Source organism: Taurulus bubalis, assembly GCF_910589615.1.
Source record: "Taurulus bubalis genome assembly, chromosome: 5".
NCBI classification, from domain to species: Eukaryota; Metazoa; Chordata; class Actinopteri; order Perciformes; family Cottidae; genus Taurulus; species Taurulus bubalis.
In genome coordinates, this window is record NC_136593.1 from 4,490,836 (window position 1) to 4,509,596 (window position 18,761).

Consider the following 18,761-nt stretch of genomic DNA (forward strand, 5'->3'; position numbering starts at 1 on the left):
CCTCCTCCTCCTCCTGCTGGCAGACAGATGTTCTCCTTGCCTGTTCTCACCGCTCGGTTCCTGATGTTTGGAGGAGCAGCAGAGAGAAGAGGAGGTGGCTGGTACTGTGCAGAGACGTCAGGAGTCTGACCTCTGAGCGGTAGAACGGGAGCCACACACACGCACGCACACACACGCACACACACACACACACACACACACACACACACACACACACACACACACACACACACACACACACACACACACAGCAGAGGTCATTTGCGCTGCATTGCCGTGGGCGGCCGGTGTTCGTTGTCATGGCGCTTCAGTAGAGGATTCAGATCCGTCTCCAGCTCCCTCTGCTTCTGTAATAAACCCTGAAAACAAACACACATACACACACACACACACACACACACACACACACACACACACACACACACACACACACACTTGTACTTATTTTCCTAAAACTCTCATAAACTGGAGGTGTGGAGTTTGAAAGTTGTGTCTGTTCACATCCACCATACTTCCAATTTCCACAACAATTCTGGGAAATGTAGGATCGATTTTCTTTAGAGCCAATACAGCGGTAATAACAGCTATTATTGACACTTGTTTGACAATCATGTAAAACAGAGAAAAGCTGCAACCAGAAACGGTTTATTTTTTATTTATCCTCTGCTTAATGTGTGTGTGTGTGTGTGTGTGTGTGTGTGTGTGTGTGTGTGTGTGTGTGTGTGTGTGTGTGTGTGTGTGTGTGTTACCTGCCGTAGCTGGGCCAGGCCTCTGAGGATCTCCTGCTGCCGGTGTGTCTTTGTGTTGAGGAGTCGGTGTGAGGGAGGAGACGCTTCTGAGGAGGAGGAGAAGAAAAAGTAGAGTTTACTGTCAGACCTCATGCTGTTTCTTTTTGTTGTAATCCTTTTATTGTTACTGTTACTCTGACTTGTGGCTGCGACTCACTAATATTTTAATCATCAATTATTTTCTCAACTAATCGCTAAATCTATTAAATGTTTTTTTTAAGAAAACAGCAGGAGCGAGCCAGCACTGCTGTCTTTAGTTTGCTTTGTCATGAACATTACAGTCCAGAAGCTGCAGATGTTTTATTCACTGTCTCGTATGACGGAGAAAAGATGCAGATCTTCACATTTGAGGAGCTGATATGAGAGAATATTTTGTTATTTTGCTCAAAAACAAACAATTACTGGATTATCAAACTAGATTGCATGAGTCAAATCTACGAGTAAAGAATTCCAGCAGCATAAATAGTTTGTGTTCACTCTGTAATTGAGCCGCATTTCCTGTTTTCTGTTGATCGATTAATCAACTCATCGATGCAACTATATTAATGTACACGTGTGTGAATGTAGACGTGTTTATCTGTAGTGGTAGAAAACGTGCAGCACAATGGGGAAAAATACTTTGTTACAAGTAAAAATCGAGAGTACATGTGATTGTGTGTGTGTGTGTGTGTGTGTGTGTGTGTGTGTGTGTGTGTGTGTGTGTGTGTGTCTGACCTGTGTGTGTGTGTGGTGGGGGACTGTCAGCAGGCTCTAGTGGATCCATGTTGAAGACTTCATCAGTCCGGACATAAGGAATGAACTCCAGAGGAAGAGGAGGAGGAGGAGGAGGAGGAGGAGGGGCGGAGGAGGAGGAAGGTGCCTGCTGACTCTGAGCTCTCTGTCTGCCAGTGGGGTCCGGAGGAGAGCGCCCCCTGGAGGAGACAACGCCAGACATCAACACAGAGGAGTTATCTAAACGAAGATTCCCTTCACCATCAGTGGAGCTGACAGGCTTTTTTTAATTTTTTTTATTTAAACGTTAAAAAGTGTTTTTAGTTCTTCATAATTTTAAACATTTGAGGTCCGCGGCACACACTTATTTTCAGTGGCTTGTTTTTAAACTGTTGTGAAGGCCGACCTCACGTCACTAAAGCGCGGCTCAAGAAGGACGCTTGATTTTATTGTGAAAAAGTTGTAGTTTATTATGCATTAAACCAGTGGTTCTCGTATTGTATATGTTGTTGTTGCTATATGGACCCATGAATCTGAAATACAAGGAATATATATATATATATATATATATATATATATATATATATATGTATATATGTATATATATATATATATATATATATATATATATATATATATATATATAATGGAAATTATGGAGCTTTTATTGCATAGTTTGGATTTGTTGAAGCGTGATATCTTATTGTGAAGGCCAGATCTACGGTCCCGGGTGTGTTGACAGCATTGATGGTCACTTTAGTGACTCTGCTGAAAGTTAATATCCACAGACAGTGTTTACTACGGGGATAGAAGCTAGTCAAGAGCAGCGCACGGCTAATTTACCGGCGTTAACGTCCTTTTACCGGCTCTAGTAAAAGGCTAAGCTAACTCTAATAATTAAGTCGATATTAGCTTGAAAGGTAAGAAGTTAACGTTTAGTTTAACACCATTTAAATTCGCTGAAAACGGACGCTAACAGGTGCTAACGCCGGAGTTAGCCGGGCTTCTCCGGACGGCTTGGTCACGTGACATGAGAATGACGTGCAGGTTGCGCAATAGTTGCGCAATAGTTGTTTTTCAAAATTGGCAAAGATAAATATAGTTCCACGTTCTATATGATCGGGCTGCACGGTGGCTTAGTGGCTGAACACTAGGCCTGGCATACATTCGGTCTATGGGTTCGACTCCGGCTCCAAGCTGGACTAACTGGACGAGTCCCCTTGAGAGCACCTGAGTCCCGGCGCTCACCACCACGAGGCGCTGCTGGTGAGCAGCGGGACGAGCTCGGTTAGGGAGTTAGACCCGCCCCCCCGAATGTATGTGTGAGTTAGCATTGATCTCCTCGTGCAGTGTGGGTTAAAAGTTTCCTCCCACAAGCCAAATACAATGCAACAGGTATTAGAATAGGAAAAATTCAAAAATGTCACATATATGCAGTACTGCATAGAATACAGCATATATACCCCGTTAAAAAGCTTTTAATTTTTTTTTATAAAGTCTTTTCGCCCAAGCCGGATATCTGGTTACTCGTTTTTTTTTTTAAATGTTATTACAATTTCAACTGTGAATAAAAAACGGCAAAATACATTGAAATACATTGTATTGAATATTTATGAAATAACAATTTTTAAAGGATTTTTTAATGGATGCTCATTTTAAATATATATATATATATTTTAAATATGTATTAAATAAACTTTTTTCTTTTTAAATATACTTTATTAGAGAATGTGCACAATATGACGACAGGGATCACCAAACAAGTATTTTCATGTTTGTGTGTGTGTGTGTGTGTGTGTGTGTGTGTGTGTGTGTGTGTGTGTGTGTGTGTGTTGATTGGATGTATTACTTTTTCAAACCAAAGTGAAAAAAATTGAAAATAAGGAAAAATTATTAATCATAACACACTCACACACACACACACACACACACACACACACACACACACACACACACACACACACACACACACACACATACATTTCTTCACAACGTTTGTAGTACATGGACTACTATAATAACTATTTTTAAAGTTTTTTCTTTTTCTTTTTATAAATAAAGTCTTTTCGCCCAAGCCGGATATCCGGTTACTCTTTTTAATTGTTTTTTTTACAATTTCAACTGAATAAAAAAACGGCAAAATACATTGAAATACATTTTATTGAATATTTATTAAATAACAATTTTTAATGGATGCTCATTTTAAATATATAGATATATGTGTATTTTTTAAAATATTTATTAAATAACTTTTTTTCTTTTTAAATATACTTAATTAGAGAATGTGCACAATATGACGACAGGGATCAGCAAACAAGTATTTTCATGTTTGTGTGTGTGTGTGTTGATCTGTTTGCAATAGTAATGCATAAAGTGAAATACCATCATAACACGCAAACCCACTCACAGACATTACATTTGTTCACAAAGTTTGTAGTACATGGACTACTATAATAACTATTTTTAAATTTTTTTTTTAATGAATGCTTATTTTAAATATATTGAAAAAAATCTCCTACCCCCTGGAGTGCCTTCACGTACCCCTGTTTGAGAACCACTGCATTAAACGATGTATATCAATTGTCAATTTGTCTTTTTTATTGATTGTTAAACAAGGATAGTAATTCTCAGGTTGAAACTCTTTCTGTCAATTTTGGGTGTTTTATTACATTAGGGTTAGGGTTAGGGCTAACCCTAACCCTAACCCTTTTTAAAGTGGATCCGGGGTTGAACAGGAAGAGCTGCTCACCTTTCAGTGTTGATGGCTGCTAAGATGTTGTGTCCTCTGGAAACGTTCTCCACCTGAAACAATAACCGTCATCAACAAAAAGTCCAACAGAGAGAACCACTCAATGTTGGTCAGGAAGTTAGTTTGCCGTTGGGAAGTTACAAAATCTTGTGGATCAAAATGACGGAAGAGTTTGATAAAGTTTTAGATTAAATCAAATTAAGACCAAAGCAGCTGTCAGAATTCATTGTGAGGGTCTACGGTCCTACCCTGCTGGTGGGACTGGTTCTGGTCTGTGTGGGGTTGGAGCAGAGACGAGGCTCCTGGTGCTGAGGAGGAGGAGGAAGAGGAGGATGAAGAGGAGGAGGAGGGTCGGTCCTGGACACACAAGTCCTCTCCTGCAGAGCGAGGAGCTCAGCCTGCCTCCTCTGCCGATTCTCCTGTCTGTTCCTCTGTAGAGGAGCCGGGTAACGCTCCGAGGCTGGAACGAACCGACGGCTGGGCCTGGAAAAGTACAGGTACAGGTACAGGTACAGGTACAGGTACAGGGGGGTCAGACTAAATACTGCTGGAGGAACAGGGTACATGTACAGGTAGTCAGAGTAAATACTGCTGGAGCAACAGGGTACAGGTACAGGAGGTCAGATTAAATACTGACAAGTTTTGTGACTTTGTGCGCTATATAGACCAATATAGACAATATAAAGGTTGTGGGAGCGATTTGAGATTTCATACTTTTTTCATATTTTTAAACTTGAAAGGATTGAATAAGGAACTAAAGTATATCTGCTTCTTTACTTTATATATCATGAAACACGAGCCCAGATCAAATCATTTATACTTAATTTGATTATTTTTGAATGTTGTATTCAGACATATAAATGTGAGACTTGTGTGTGTTTCTACCTCTGTGTGTTCCACTCCGGCCTCCTCATGTCCCTCCTGCTCCTGTCGGTCCTGGCAAACGCTTCATATGGGTCGTCGTCTCCTCCTCCTCCTCCTCCTCCTCCTCCTCCTCCTCCTCCTCCTCCTCCTCCTCCTCCTCCTCGCAGACAGATGTTCTCCTTGCCTGTTCTCACCGCTCGGTTCCTGATGTTTGGAGGAGCAGCAGAGAGAAGAGGAGGTGGCTGGTACTGTGCAGAGACGTCAGGAGTCTGACCTCTGAGCGGTAGAACGGGAGCTACACACACACACACACACACACACACACACACACACACACACACACACACACACACACACACACACGCAGAGGTCATTTGCGCTGCATTGCCGTGGGCGGCCGGTGTTCGTTGTCATGGCGCTTCAGTAGAGGATTCAGATCCGTCTCCAGCTCCCTCTGCTTCTGTAATAAACCCTGAAAACACACACACACACACACACACACACACACACACACACACACACACACACACACACACACACACACACACACACTTGTACTTATTTTCCTAAAACTCTCATAAACTGGAGGTGTGGAGTTTGAAAGTTGTGTCTGTTCACATCCACCATACTTCCAATTTCCACAACAATTCTGGGAAATGTAGGATCGATTTTCTTTAGAGCCAATACAGCGGTAATAACAGCTATTATTGACACTTGTTTGACAATCATATAAAACAGAGAAAAGCTGCAACCAGAAACGGTTTATTTTTTATTTATCCTCTGCTTAATGAGTGTGTGTGTGTGTGTGTGTGTGTGTGTGTGTGTGTGTGTGTGTGTGTGAGTGTGTGTGTGTGTGTGTGTGTGTTACCTGCCGTAGCTGGGCCAGGCCTCTGAGGATCTCCTGCTGCCGGTGTGTCTTTGTGTTGAGGAGTCGGTGTGAGGGAGGAGACGCTTCTGAGGAGGAGGAGAAGAAAAAGTAGAGTTTACTGTCAGACCTCATGCTGTTTCTTTTTGTTGTAATCCTTTTATTGTTACTGTTACTCTGACTTGTGGCTGCGACTCACTAATATTTTAATCATCAATTATTTTCTCAACTAATCGCTAAATCTATTAAATGTTTTTTTTAAGAAAACAGCAGGAGCGAGCCAGCACTGCTGTCTTTAGTTTGCTTTGTCATGAACATTACAGTCCAGAAGCTGCAGATGTTTATTCACTGTCTCGTATGACGGAGAAAAGATGCAGATCTTCACATTTGAGGAGCTGATATGAGAGAATATTTTGTTATTTTGCTCAAAAACAAACAATTACTGGATTATCAAACTAGATTGCATGAGTCAAATCTACGAGTAAAGAATTCCAGCAGCATAAATAGTTTGTGTTCACTCTGTAATTGAGCCGCATTTCCTGTTTCCTGTTGATCGATTAATCAACTCATCGATGCAACTATATTAATGTACACGTGTGTGAATGTAGACGTGTTTATCTGTAGTGGTAGAAAACGTGCAGCACAATGGGGAAAAATACTTTGTTACAAGTAAAAATCGAGAGTACATGTGATTGTGTGTGTGTGTGTGTGTGTGTGTGTGTGTGTGTGTGTCTGTCTGTCTGTCTGTCTGTCTGTCTGTCTGTCTGACCTGTGTGTGTGTAGTGGTAGAAAACGTGCAGCACAATGGGGAAAAATACTTTGTTACAAGTAAAAATCGAGAGTGCATGTGATTGTGTGTGTGTGTGTGTGTGTGTGTGTGTGTGTGTGTGTGTGTGTGTCTGTCTGACCTGTGTGTGTGTGTGGTGGGGGACTGTCAGCAGGCTCTAGTGGATCCATGTTGAAGACTTCATCAGTCCGGACATAAGGAATGAACTCCAGAGGAAGAGGAGGAGCAGGAGGAGGAGGAGGGGCGGAGGAGGAGGAAGGTGCCTGCTGACTCTGAGCTCTCTGTCTGCCAGTGGGGTCCGGAGGAGAGCGCCCCCTGGAGGAGACAACGCCAGACATCAACACAGAGGAGTTATCTAAACGAAGATTCCCTTCACCATCAGTGGAGCTGACAGGCTTTTTTTAATTTTTTTTATTTAAACGTTAAAAAGTGTTTTTAGTTCTTCATAATTTTAAACATTTGAGGTCCGCGGCACACACTTATTTTCAGTGGCTTGTTTTTAAACTGTTGTGAAGGCCGACCTCACGTCACTAAAGCGCGGCTCAAGAAGGACGCTTGATTTTATTGTGAAAAAGTTGTAGTTTATTATGCATTAAACCAGTGGTTCTCGTATTGTATATGTTGTTGTTGCTATATGGACCCATGAGTCTGAAATACAAGGAATATATGTATGTATGTATATATATATACATATATATATATATATATATATATATGTATATATATATATATATACATATATATATATATATATATATATATATATATATATATATATATATATATATATATATATATATATATATATATATATATATATATATATATATATAATGGAAATTATGGAGCTTTTATTGCATAGTTTGGATTTGTTGAAGCGTGATATCTTATTGTGAAGGACAGATCTACGGTCCCGGGTGTGTTGACAGCATTGATGGTCACTTTAGTGACTCTGCTGAAAGTTAATATCCACAGACAGTGTTTACTACGGGGATAGAAGCTAGTCAAGAGCAGCGCACGGCTAATTTACCGGCGTTAACGTCCTTTTACCGGCTCTAGTAAAAGGCTAAGCTAACTCTAATAATTAAGTCGATATTAGCTTGAAAGGTAAGAAGTTAACGTTTAGTTTAACACCATTTAAATTCGCTGAAAACGGACGCTAACAGGTGCTAACGCCGGAGTTAGCCGGGCTTCTCCGGACGGCTTGGTCACGTGACATGAGAATGACGTGCTGGTTGCGCAATAGTTGTTTTTCAAAATTGGCAAAGATAAATATAGTTCCACGTTCTATATGATCGGGCTGCACGGTGGCTTAGTGGCTGAACACTAGGCCTGGCATACATTCGGTCTATGGGTTCGACTCCGGCTCCAAGCTGGACTAACTGGACGAGTCCCCTTGAGAGCACCTGAGTCCCGGTGCTCACCACCACGAGGCGCTGCTGGTGAGCAGCGGGACGAGCTCGGTTAGGGAGTTAGACCCGCCCCCCCCGAATGTATGTGTGAGTTAGCATTGATCTCCTCGTGCAGTGTGGGTTAAAAGTTTCCTCCCACAAGCCAAATACAATGCAACAGGTATTAGAATAGGAAAAATTCAAAAATGTCACATATATGCAGTACTGCATAGAATACAGCATATATACCCCGTTAAAAAGCTTTTAATTTTTTTTTATAAAGTCTTTTCGCCCAAGCCGGATATCCGGTTACTCGTTTTTTTTTTTTAAATGTTATTACAATTTCAACTGTGAATAAAAAACGGCAAAATACATTGAAATACATTGTATTGAATATTTATGAAATAACAATTTTTAAAGGATTTTTTAATGGATGCTCATTTTAAATATGTATTAAATAAACTTTTTTCTTTTTAAATATACTTTATTAGAGAATGTGCACAATATGACGACAGGGATCAGCAAACAAGTATTTTCATGTTTGTGTGTGTGTGTGTGTGTGTGTGTGTGTGTGTGTGTGTGTGTGTGTGGTGTGTGTGTGTGTGTGTGTGTGTGTGTTGATTGGATGTATTACTTTTTCAAACCAAAGTGAAAAAAATTGAAAATAAGGAAAAATTATTAATCATAACACACTCACCCACACACACACACACAGCCTTTACATTTCTTCACAACGTTTGTAGTACATGGACTACTATAATAACTATTTTTAAAGTTTTTTCTTTTTCTTTTTATAAATAAAGTCTTTTCGCCCAAGCCGGATATCCGGTAACTCTTTTTAATTGTTTTTTTTACAATTTCAACTGAATAAAAAAACGGCAAAATACATTGAAATACATTTTATTGAATATTTATTAAATAACAATTTTTAATGGATGCTCATTTTAAATATATAGATATATGTATATTTTTTAAAATATTTATTAAATAACTTTTTTTCTTTTTAAATATACTTAATTAGAGAATGTGCACAATATGACGACAGGGATCAGCAAACAAGTATTTTCATGTTTGTGTGTGTGTGTGTTGATCTGTTTGCAATAGTAATGCATAAAGTGAAATACCATCATAACACGCAAACCCACTCACAGACATTACATTTGTTCACAAAGTTTGTAGTACATGGACTACTATAATAACTATTTTTTAAATTTTTTTTTTAATGAATGCTCATTTTAAATATATTGAAAAAAATCTCCTACCCCCTGGAGTGCCTTCACGTACCCCTGTTTGAGAACCACTGCATTAAACGATGTATATCAATTGTCAATTTGTCTTTTTTATTGATTGTTAAACAAGGATAGTAATTCTCAGGTTGAAACTCTTTCTGTCAATTTTGGGTGTTTTATTACATTAGGGTGGGTTAGGGCTAACCCTAACCCTAACCCTTTTTAAAGTGGATCCGGGGTTGAACAGGAAGAGCTGCTCACCTTTCAGTGTTGATGGCTGCTAAGATGTTGTGTCCTCTGGAAACGTTCTCCACCTGAAACAATAACCGTCATCAACAAAAATTCCAACAGAGAGAACCACTCAATGTTGGTCAGGAAGTTAGTTTGCCGTTGGGAAGTTACAAAATCTTGTGGATCAAAATGACGGAAGAGTTTGATAAAGTTTTAGATTAAATCAAATTAAGACCAAAGCAGCTGTCAGAATTCATTGTGAGGGTCTACGGTCCTACCCTGCTGGTGGGACTGGTTCTGGTCTGTGTGGGGTTGGAGCAGAGACGAGGCTCCTGGTGCTGAGGAGGAGGAGGAAGAGGAGGATGAAGAGGAGGAGGAGGGTCGGTCCTGGACACACAAGTCCTCTCCTGCAGAGCGAGGAGCTCAGCCTGCCTCCTCTGCCGATTCTCCTGTCTGTTCCTCTGTAGAGGAGCCGGGTAACGCTCCGAGGCTGGAACGAACCGACGGCTGGGCCTGGAAAAGTACAGGTACAGGTACAGGTACAGGGGGGGTCAGACTAAATAATGCTGGAGCAACAGGGTACAGGTACAGGAGGTCAGATTAAATACTGACAAGTTTTGTGACTTTGTGCGCTATATAGACCAATATAGACAATATAAAGGTTGTGGGAGCGATTTGAGATTTCATACTTTTTTCATATTTTTAAACTTGAAAGGATTGAATAAGGAACTAAAGTATATCTGCTTCTTTACTTTATATATCATGAAACACGAGCCCAGATCAAATCATTTATACTTAATTTGATTATTTTTGAATGTTGTATTCAGACATATAAATGTGAGACTTGTGTGTGTTTCTACCTCTGTGTGTTCCACTCCGGCCTCCTCATGTCCCTCCTGCTCCTGTCGGTCCTGGCAAACGCTTCATATGGGTCGTCATCTCTTCCTCCTCCTCCTCCTCCTCCTCCTCCTCCTCCTCCTGCTGGCAGACAGATGTTCTCCTTGCCTGTTCTCACCGCTCGGTTCCTGATGTTTGGAGGAGCAGCAGAGAGAAGAGGAGGTGGCTGGTACTGTGCAGAGACGTCAGGAGTCTGACCTCTGAGCGGTAGAACGGGAGCTACACACACACACACACACACACACACACACACACACACACACACACACACAATGGGACATCTTTACAAGAACAACCTGGAGACACTCGAGCGGATGGCTTAGTGTGGATAGTACCGTTTCCCATGGTAGTACTAGTATTGGCAGTACCAGTATTACCAGTAGTAGTAATAATTAAGTTACCTAGTACAGTGGTGTCTTTGTTCCAGGAGGATGAACTGTTGACGTCCTCCTCCAAACACTCGCTCTTCCTGGTAACTGCACACAAACAGAAAGATAATTTTAAGCTTTCTTTCACACCTTGTTGTTTAGTCAGCAATAAGAGGTCCAGTGGTGGAAAGTACATTTATTTGAGTAATGTACTTGAGTTTATGTTCATACTCCACCACATTAATTTGGCAGCAATAGTAACTAATTACCTTATGTCATTATTTTTTGCACACAATTTGATTTATTTATAAAATACAACACTTTGCTAAGGTTTAAACCACAGACTGCACTGTGTATAAGAAGTGGACGCCATCTTTTTTCTTTCTTTTTCGTAGCCAATGAATGGATTTGATCATATTTGGAATGCGGAGGAGTGACGTTGATACGTCTCTGGTGGCAGCACAGACCTGTCAATCACAGTAGCCCCGCCCTAAAGCATCCCCTGCTTTATGGTCTATTTGACTCTAAATGGTCCATCATTTACTAAATGAACGATGCCATATAATAATATATCAGTCACACACGACTTAATAAGTACTTTTAATTTAAATACTGTCAAGACATTCTGATAATACTGTACTACACTGAAGAATTGTGTAAATTTACTTGTGGAATATTTTTACATTGTTGTATTTTCACTTTTAATTCCACCACTGCATAGTTTGATTGACAGCTTTCCCACCCTGAGAACATGTTTTTCGGGTCAGATTTTTGTCGCACACGTACTGCAGAAGCTCCGCTCACCGCTGGTCTCCTGCGTCTCCTGCCATCTCCCGCCGTGGTCGTCGTGGTCGTCGTGGTCGTCGTGGTCGTCGTGGTCGTCGTGGACCGTCTTCGGCGGCTCCGCCTGGTTGCTCGACTGCAAACACACACAGAGGTCAAACACGGAGCAGCAAAATGATCAGTAATCATTTCGCTGTGGGTAAAAGACTTGTGTACTGTTTGTGTCCTGACCTTCTGCCTCTCCCTCAGCCTGTCCAGCTTGTACTGTCTCTCCAGCATCTCTCTCTCCAGCGCCACCTTCCTCTCTTCCTCCTCCAACTCCTCTCTCCTCCTCTCCTCCTCTCTCTTCCTCTGCAGCCGGCGCTCCTCCACCTGGGCCTCGACCGCTTGCTGGGGGCGATACGGTGAAATATTCAGGAAGTGATAAAACCTCACTGTAAAACCTCTCCTCCTCCTCCTCCTCCTCCTCCTCCTCCTCCTCCTCCTCCTCCTTCATACCTGATGCTCCAGCTGCTTGAGCCTCCTCCTGTCTCTCTCTTCTATCTGGGCGGGGTCCAGCAGGGCGGTCATGGTCCTCAGATGGCTGGAAGAAAACACAGGAGAACAAAGACCACTAAACATTTACTCGTATACATTCGGAGCGAGCCCAGTTCCAGACCTCCGACTCACTTACCGCATCTTCGATTTGAAATACATTGTATTGAATATTTATGAAATAACAATTTTTAAAGGATTTTTTAATGGATGCTCATTTTAAATATATATATATATATATTTTAAATATGTATTAAATAAACTTTTTTCTTTTTAAATATACTTTATTAGAGAATGTGCACAATATGACGACAGGGATCAGCAAACAAGTATTTTCATGTTTGTGTGTGTGTGTGTGTGTGTGTGTTGATTGGATGTATTACTTTTTTAAACCAAAGTGAAAAAAATTGAAAATAAGGAAAAATTATTAATCATAACACACTCACCCACACACACACACACAGCCTTTACATTTCTTCACAACGTTTGTAGTACATGGACTACTATAATAACTATTTTTAAAGTTTTTTCTTTTTCTTTTTATAAATAAAGTCTTTTCGCCCAAGCCGGATATCCGGTTACTCTTTTTAATTGTTTTTTTTACAATTTCAACTGAATAAAAAAACGGCAAAATACATTGAAATACATTTTATTGAATATTTATTAAATAACAATTTTTAATGGATGCTCATTTTAAATATATAGATATATGTATATTTTTTAAAATATTTATTAAATAACTTTTTTTTTTTTTAAATATACTTAATTAGAGAATGTGCACAATATGACGACAGGGATCAGCAAACAAGTATTTTCATGTTTGTGTGTGTGTGTGTTGATCTGTTTGCAATAGTAATGCATAAAGTGAAATACCATCATAACACGCAAACCCACTCACAGACATTACATTTGTTCACAAAGTTTGTAGTACATGGACTACTATAATAACTATTTTTAATTTTTTTTTTTAATGAATGCTTATTTTAAATATATTGAAAAAAAATCTCCTACCCCCTGGAGTGCCTTCACGTACCCCTGTTTGAGAACCACTGCATTAAACGATGTATATCAATTGTCAATTTGTCTTTTTTATTGATTGTTAAACAAGGATAGTAATTCTCAGGTTGAAACTCTTTCTGTCAATTTTGGGTGTTTTATTACATTAGGGTGGGTTAGGGCTAACCCTAACCCTAACCCTTTTTAAAGTGGATCCGGGGTTGAACAGGAAGAGCTGCTCACCTTTCAGTGTTGATGGCTGCTAAGATGTTGTGTCCTCTGGAAACGTTCTCCACCTGAAACAATAACCGTCATCAACAAAAAGTCCAACAGAGAGAACCACTCAATGTTGGTCAGGAAGTTAGTTTGCCGTTGGGAAGTTACAAAATCTTGTGGATCAAAATGACGGAAGAGTTTGATAAAGTTTTAGATTAAATCAAATTAAGACCAAAGCAGCTGTCAGAATTCATTGTGAGGGTCTACGGTCCTACCCTGCTGGTGGGACTGGTTCTGGTCTGTGTGGGGTTGGAGCAGAGACGAGGCTCCTGGTGCTGAGGAGGAGGAGGAAGAGGAGGATGAAGAGGAGGAGGAGGGTCGGTCCTGGACACACAAGTCCTCTCCTGCAGAGCGAGGAGCTCAGCCTGCCTCCTCTGCCGATTCTCCTGTCTGTTCCTCTGTAGAGGAGCCGGGTAACGCTCCGAGGCTGGAACGAACCGACGGCTGGGCCTGGAAAAGTACAGGTACAGGTACAGGTACAGGTACAGGTACAGGGGGGTCAGACTAAATACTGCTGGAGGAACAGGGTACATGTACAGGTAGTCAGAGTAAATAATGCTGGAGCAACAGGGTACAGGTACAGGAGGTCAGATTAAATACTGACAAGTTTTGTGACTTTGTGCGCTCTTAATTCTCAAAGACAATATAAAGGTTGTGGGAGCGATTTGAGATTTCATACTTTTTTCATATTTTTAAACTTGAAAGGATTGAATAAGGAACTAAAGTATATCTGCTTCTTTACTTTATAAATCATGAAACACGAGCCCAGATCAAATCATTTATACTTAATTTGATTATTTTTGAATGTTGTATTCAGACATATAAATGTGAGACTTGTGTGTGTTTCTACCTCTGTGTGTTCCACTCCGGCCTCCTCATGTCCCTCCTGCTCCTGTCGGTCCTGGCAAACGCTTCATATGGGTCGTCATCTCCTCCTCCTCCTCCTCCTCCTCCTCCTGGCAGACAGATGTTCTCCTTGCCTGTTCTCACCGCTCGGTTCCTGATGTTTGGAGGAGCAGCAGAGAGAAGAGGAGGTGGCTGGTACTGTGCAGAGACGTCAGGAGTCTGACCTCTGAGCGGTAGAACGGGAGCCACACACACACACACACACACACACACACACACACACACACACACACACACACACAGCCTTTACATTTCTTCACAACGTTTGTAGTACATGGACTACTATAATAACTATTTTTAAAGTTTTTTCTTTTTCTTTTTATAAATAAAGTCTTTTCGCCCAAGCCGGATATCCGGTTACTCTTTTTAATTGTTTTTTTTACAATTTCAACTGAATAAAAAAACGGCAAAATACATTGAAATACATTTTATTGAATATTTATTAAATAACAATTTTTAATGGATGCTCATTTTAAATATATAGATATATGTATATTTTTTAAAATATTTATTAAATAACTTTTTTTCTTTTTAAATATACTTAATTAGAGAATGTGCACAATATGACGACAGGGATCAGCAAACAAGTATTTTCATGTTTGTGTGTGTGTGTGTTGATCTGTTTGCAATAGTAATGCATAAAGTGAAATACCATCATAACACGCAAACCCACTCACAGACATTACATTTGTTCACAAAGTTTGTAGTACATGGACTACTATAATAACTATTTTTAATTTTTTTTTTTAATGAATGCTTATTTTAAATATATTGAAAAAAAATCTCCTACCCCCTGGAGTGCCTTCACGTACCCCTGTTTGAGAACCACTGCATTAAACGATGTATATCAATTGTCAATTTGTCTTTTTTATTGATTGTTAAACAAGGATAGTAATTCTCAGGTTGAAACTCTTTCTGTCAATTTTGGGTGTTTTATTACATTAGGGTGGGTTAGGGCTAACCCTAACCCTAACCCTTTTTAAAGTGGATCCGGGGTTGAACAGGAAGAGCTGCTCACCTTTCAGTGTTGATGGCTGCTAAGATGTTGTGTCCTCTGGAAACGTTCTCCACCTGAAACAATAACCGTCATCAACAAAAAGTCCAACAGAGAGAACCACTCAATGTTGGTCAGGAAGTTAGTTTGCCGTTGGGAAGTTACAAAATCTTGTGGATCAAAATGACGGAAGAGTTTGATAAAGTTTTAGATTAAATCAAATTAAGACCAAAGCAGCTGTCAGAATTCATTGTGAGGGTCTACGGTCCTACCCTGCTGGTGGGACTGGTTCTGGTCTGTGTGGGGTTGGAGCAGAGACGAGGCTCCTGGTGCTGAGGAGGAGGAGGAAGAGGAGGATGAAGAGGAGGAGGAGGGTCGGTCCTGGACACACAAGTCCTCTCCTGCAGAGCGAGGAGCTCAGCCTGCCTCCTCTGCCGATTCTCCTGTCTGTTCCTCTGTAGAGGAGCCGGGTAACGCTCCGAGGCTGGAACGAACCGACGGCTGGGCCTGGAAAAGTACAGGTACAGGTACAGGTACAGGTACAGGGGGGGTCAGACTAAATAATGCTGGAGCAACAGGGTACAGGTACAGGAGGTCAGATTAAATACTGACAAGTTTTGTGACTTTGTGCACTCTTAATTCTCAAAGACAATATAAAGGTTGTGGGAGCGATTTGAGATTTCATACTTTTTTCATATTTTTAAACTTGAAAGGATTGAATAAGGAACTAAAGTATATCTGCTTCTTTACTTTATAAATCATGAAACACGAGCCCAGATCAAATCATTTATACTTAATTTGATTATTTTTGAATGTTGTATTCAGACATATAAATGTGAGACTTGTGTGTGTTTCTACCTCTGTGTGTTCCACTCCGGCCTCCTCATGTCCCTCCTGCTCCTGTCGGTCCTGGCAAACGCTTCATATGGGTCGTCATCTCCTCCTCCTCCTCCTCCTCCTCCTCCTCCTCCTCCTCCTGCTGGCAGACAGATGTTCTCCTTGCCTGTTCTCACCGCTCGGTTCCTGATGTTTGGAGGAGCAGCAGAGAGAAGAGGAGGTGGCTGGTACTGTGCAGAGACGTCAGGAGTCTGACCTCTGAGCGGTAGAACGGGAGCCACACACACGCACGCACACACACGCACACACACACACACACACACACACACACACACACACACACACACACACACACACACACACACACACAGCAGAGGTCATTTGCGCTGCATTGCCGTGGGCGGCCGGTGTTCGTTGTCATGGCGCTTCAGTAGAGGATTCAGATCCGTCTCCAGCTCCCTCTGCTTCTGTAATAAACCCTGAAAACAAACACACATACACACACACACACACACACACACACACACACACACACACACACTTGTACTTATTTTCCTAAAACTCTCATAAACTGGAGGTGTGGAGTTTGAAAGTTGTGTCTGTTCACATCCACCATACTTCCAATTTCCACAACAATTCTGGGAAATGTAGGATCGATTTTCTTTAGAGCCAATACAGCGGTAATAACAGCTATTATTGACACTTGTTTGACAATCATATAAAACAGAGAAAAGCTGCAACCAGAAACGGTTTATTTTTTATTTATCCTCTGCTTAATGTGTGTGTGTGTGTGTGTGTGTGTGTGTGTGTGTGTGTGTGTGTGTGTTACCTGCCGTAGCTGGGCCAGGCCTCTGAGGATCTCCTGCTGCCGGTGTGTCTTTGTGTTGAGGAGTCGGTGTGAGGGAGGAGACGCTTCTGAGGAGGAGGAGAAGAAAAAGTAGAGTTTACTGTCAGACCTCATGCTGTTTCTTTTTGTTGTAATCCTTTTATTGTTACTGTTACTCTGACTTGTGGCTGCGACTCACTAATATTTTAATCATCAATTATTTTCTCAACTAATCGCTAAATCTATTAAATGTTTTTTTTAAGAAAACAGCAGGAGCGAGCCAGCAGTGTTGTCTTTAGTTTGCTTTGTCATGAACATTACAGTCCAGAAGCTGCAGATGTTTATTCACTGTCTCGTATGACGGAGAAAAGATGCAGATCTTCACATTTGAGGAGCTGATATGAGAGAATATTTTGTTATTTTGCTCAAAAACAAACAATTACTGGATTATCAAATTAGATTGCATGAGTCAAATCTACGAGTAAATAATTCCAGCAGCATAAATAGTTTGTGTTCACTCTGTAATTGAGCCGCATTTCCTGTTTCCTGTTGATCGATTAATCAACTCATCGATGCAACTATATTAATGTACACGTGTGTGAATGTAGACGTGTTTATCTGTAGTGGTAGAAAACGTGCAGCACAATGGGGAAAAATACTTTGTTACAAGTAAAAATCGAGAGTGCATGTGATTGTGTGTGTGTGTGTGTGTGTGTGTGTGTGTGTGTGTGTGTGTGTGTGTCTGTCTGACCTGTGTGTGTGTGTCTGACCTGTGTGTGTGTGTGGTGGGGGACTGTCAGCAGGCTCTAGTGGATCCATGTTGAAGACTTCATCAGTCCGGACATAAGGAATGAACTCCAGAGGAAGAGGAGGAGGAGGAGGAGGAGGAGGAGGAGGAGGGGCGAAGGAGGAGGAAGGTGCCTGCTGACTCTGAGCTCTCTGTCTGCCAGTGGGGTCCGGAGGAGAGCGCCCCCTGGAGGAGACAACGCCAGACATCAACACAGAGGAGTTATCTAAACGAAGATTCCCTTCACCATCAGTGGAGCTGACAGGCTTTTTTTCATTTTTTTTTATTTAAACGTTAAAAAGTGTTTTTAGTTCTTCATAATTTCAAACATTTGAGGTCCGCGGCACACACTTATTTTCAGTGGCTTGTTTTTAAACTGTTGTGAAGGCCGACCTCACGTCACTAAAGCGCGGCTCAAGAAGGACGCTTGATTTTATTGTGAAAAAGTTGTAGTTTATTATGCATTGCTGTGGTTCTCGTATTGTATATGTTGTTGTTGCTATATGGACCCATGAGTCTGAAATACAAGGAATATATATATATATATATATATATATATACGTATATATATATACACACGTGTGTATATATATATATATATATATATATATATATATATATATATAAATAATGGAAATTACGGAGCTTTTATTGCATAGTTTGGATTTGTTGAAGCGTGATATCTTATTGTGAAGGACAGATCTACGGTCCCGGGTGTGTTGACAGCATTGATGGTCACTTTAGTGACTCTGCTGAAAGTTAATATCCACAGACAGTGTTTACTACGGGGATAGAAGCTAGTCAAGAGCAGCGCACGGCTAATTTACCGGCGTTAACGTCCTTTTACCGGCTCTAGTAAAAGGCTAAGCTAACTCTAATAATTAAGTCGATATTAGCTTGAAAGGTAAGAAGTTAACGTTTAGTTTAACACCATTTAAATTC

At 40.8% G+C, this 18,761-nt stretch overlaps 2 protein-coding genes and 1 long non-coding RNA gene across 3 annotated transcripts; all 3 read right to left on the reverse strand.

Annotated features, from left to right (window-relative positions):
* Positions 1–206: 206 nt before the first annotated feature.
* Positions 207–5,486, reverse strand: LOC306736585 (coiled-coil domain-containing protein 66-like; the record flags this gene model as incomplete). The annotated part of the gene is made up of 7 exons (XM_079218236.1): positions 207–359; positions 750–835; positions 1,503–1,699; positions 4,249–4,301; positions 4,497–4,731; positions 5,134–5,316; positions 5,476–5,486. The coding sequence occupies 7 exons, from the start codon at positions 5,484–5,486 to the stop codon at positions 258–260; spliced, it is 867 nt and encodes a 288-aa protein (XP_079074362.1). The 3' UTR covers positions 207–257.
* On the reverse strand, positions 5,483–12,341 carry LOC306736586 (coiled-coil domain-containing protein 66-like; the record flags this gene model as incomplete). The annotated part of the gene is made up of 11 exons (XM_079218237.1): positions 5,483–5,584; positions 5,981–6,066; positions 6,886–7,079; positions 9,646–9,698; positions 9,894–10,128; positions 10,476–10,731; positions 10,914–10,988; positions 11,685–11,799; positions 11,895–12,053; positions 12,162–12,246; positions 12,337–12,341. 11 exons carry the CDS (start codon positions 12,339–12,341, stop codon positions 5,483–5,485), a joined length of 1,365 nt encoding a protein of 454 aa, XP_079074363.1.
* Positions 12,342–16,580: 4,239 nt separating this feature from the next.
* Positions 16,581–17,900, reverse strand: LOC306737299. Its single transcript, XR_013770996.1, has 3 exons — positions 17,803–17,900; positions 17,036–17,121; positions 16,581–16,685 (listed from the first exon to the last, which is right to left on the reverse strand). It is a non-coding gene; the product is annotated as an uncharacterized lncRNA (long non-coding RNA).
* Between the last annotated feature and the right edge of the window lie 861 nt (positions 17,901–18,761).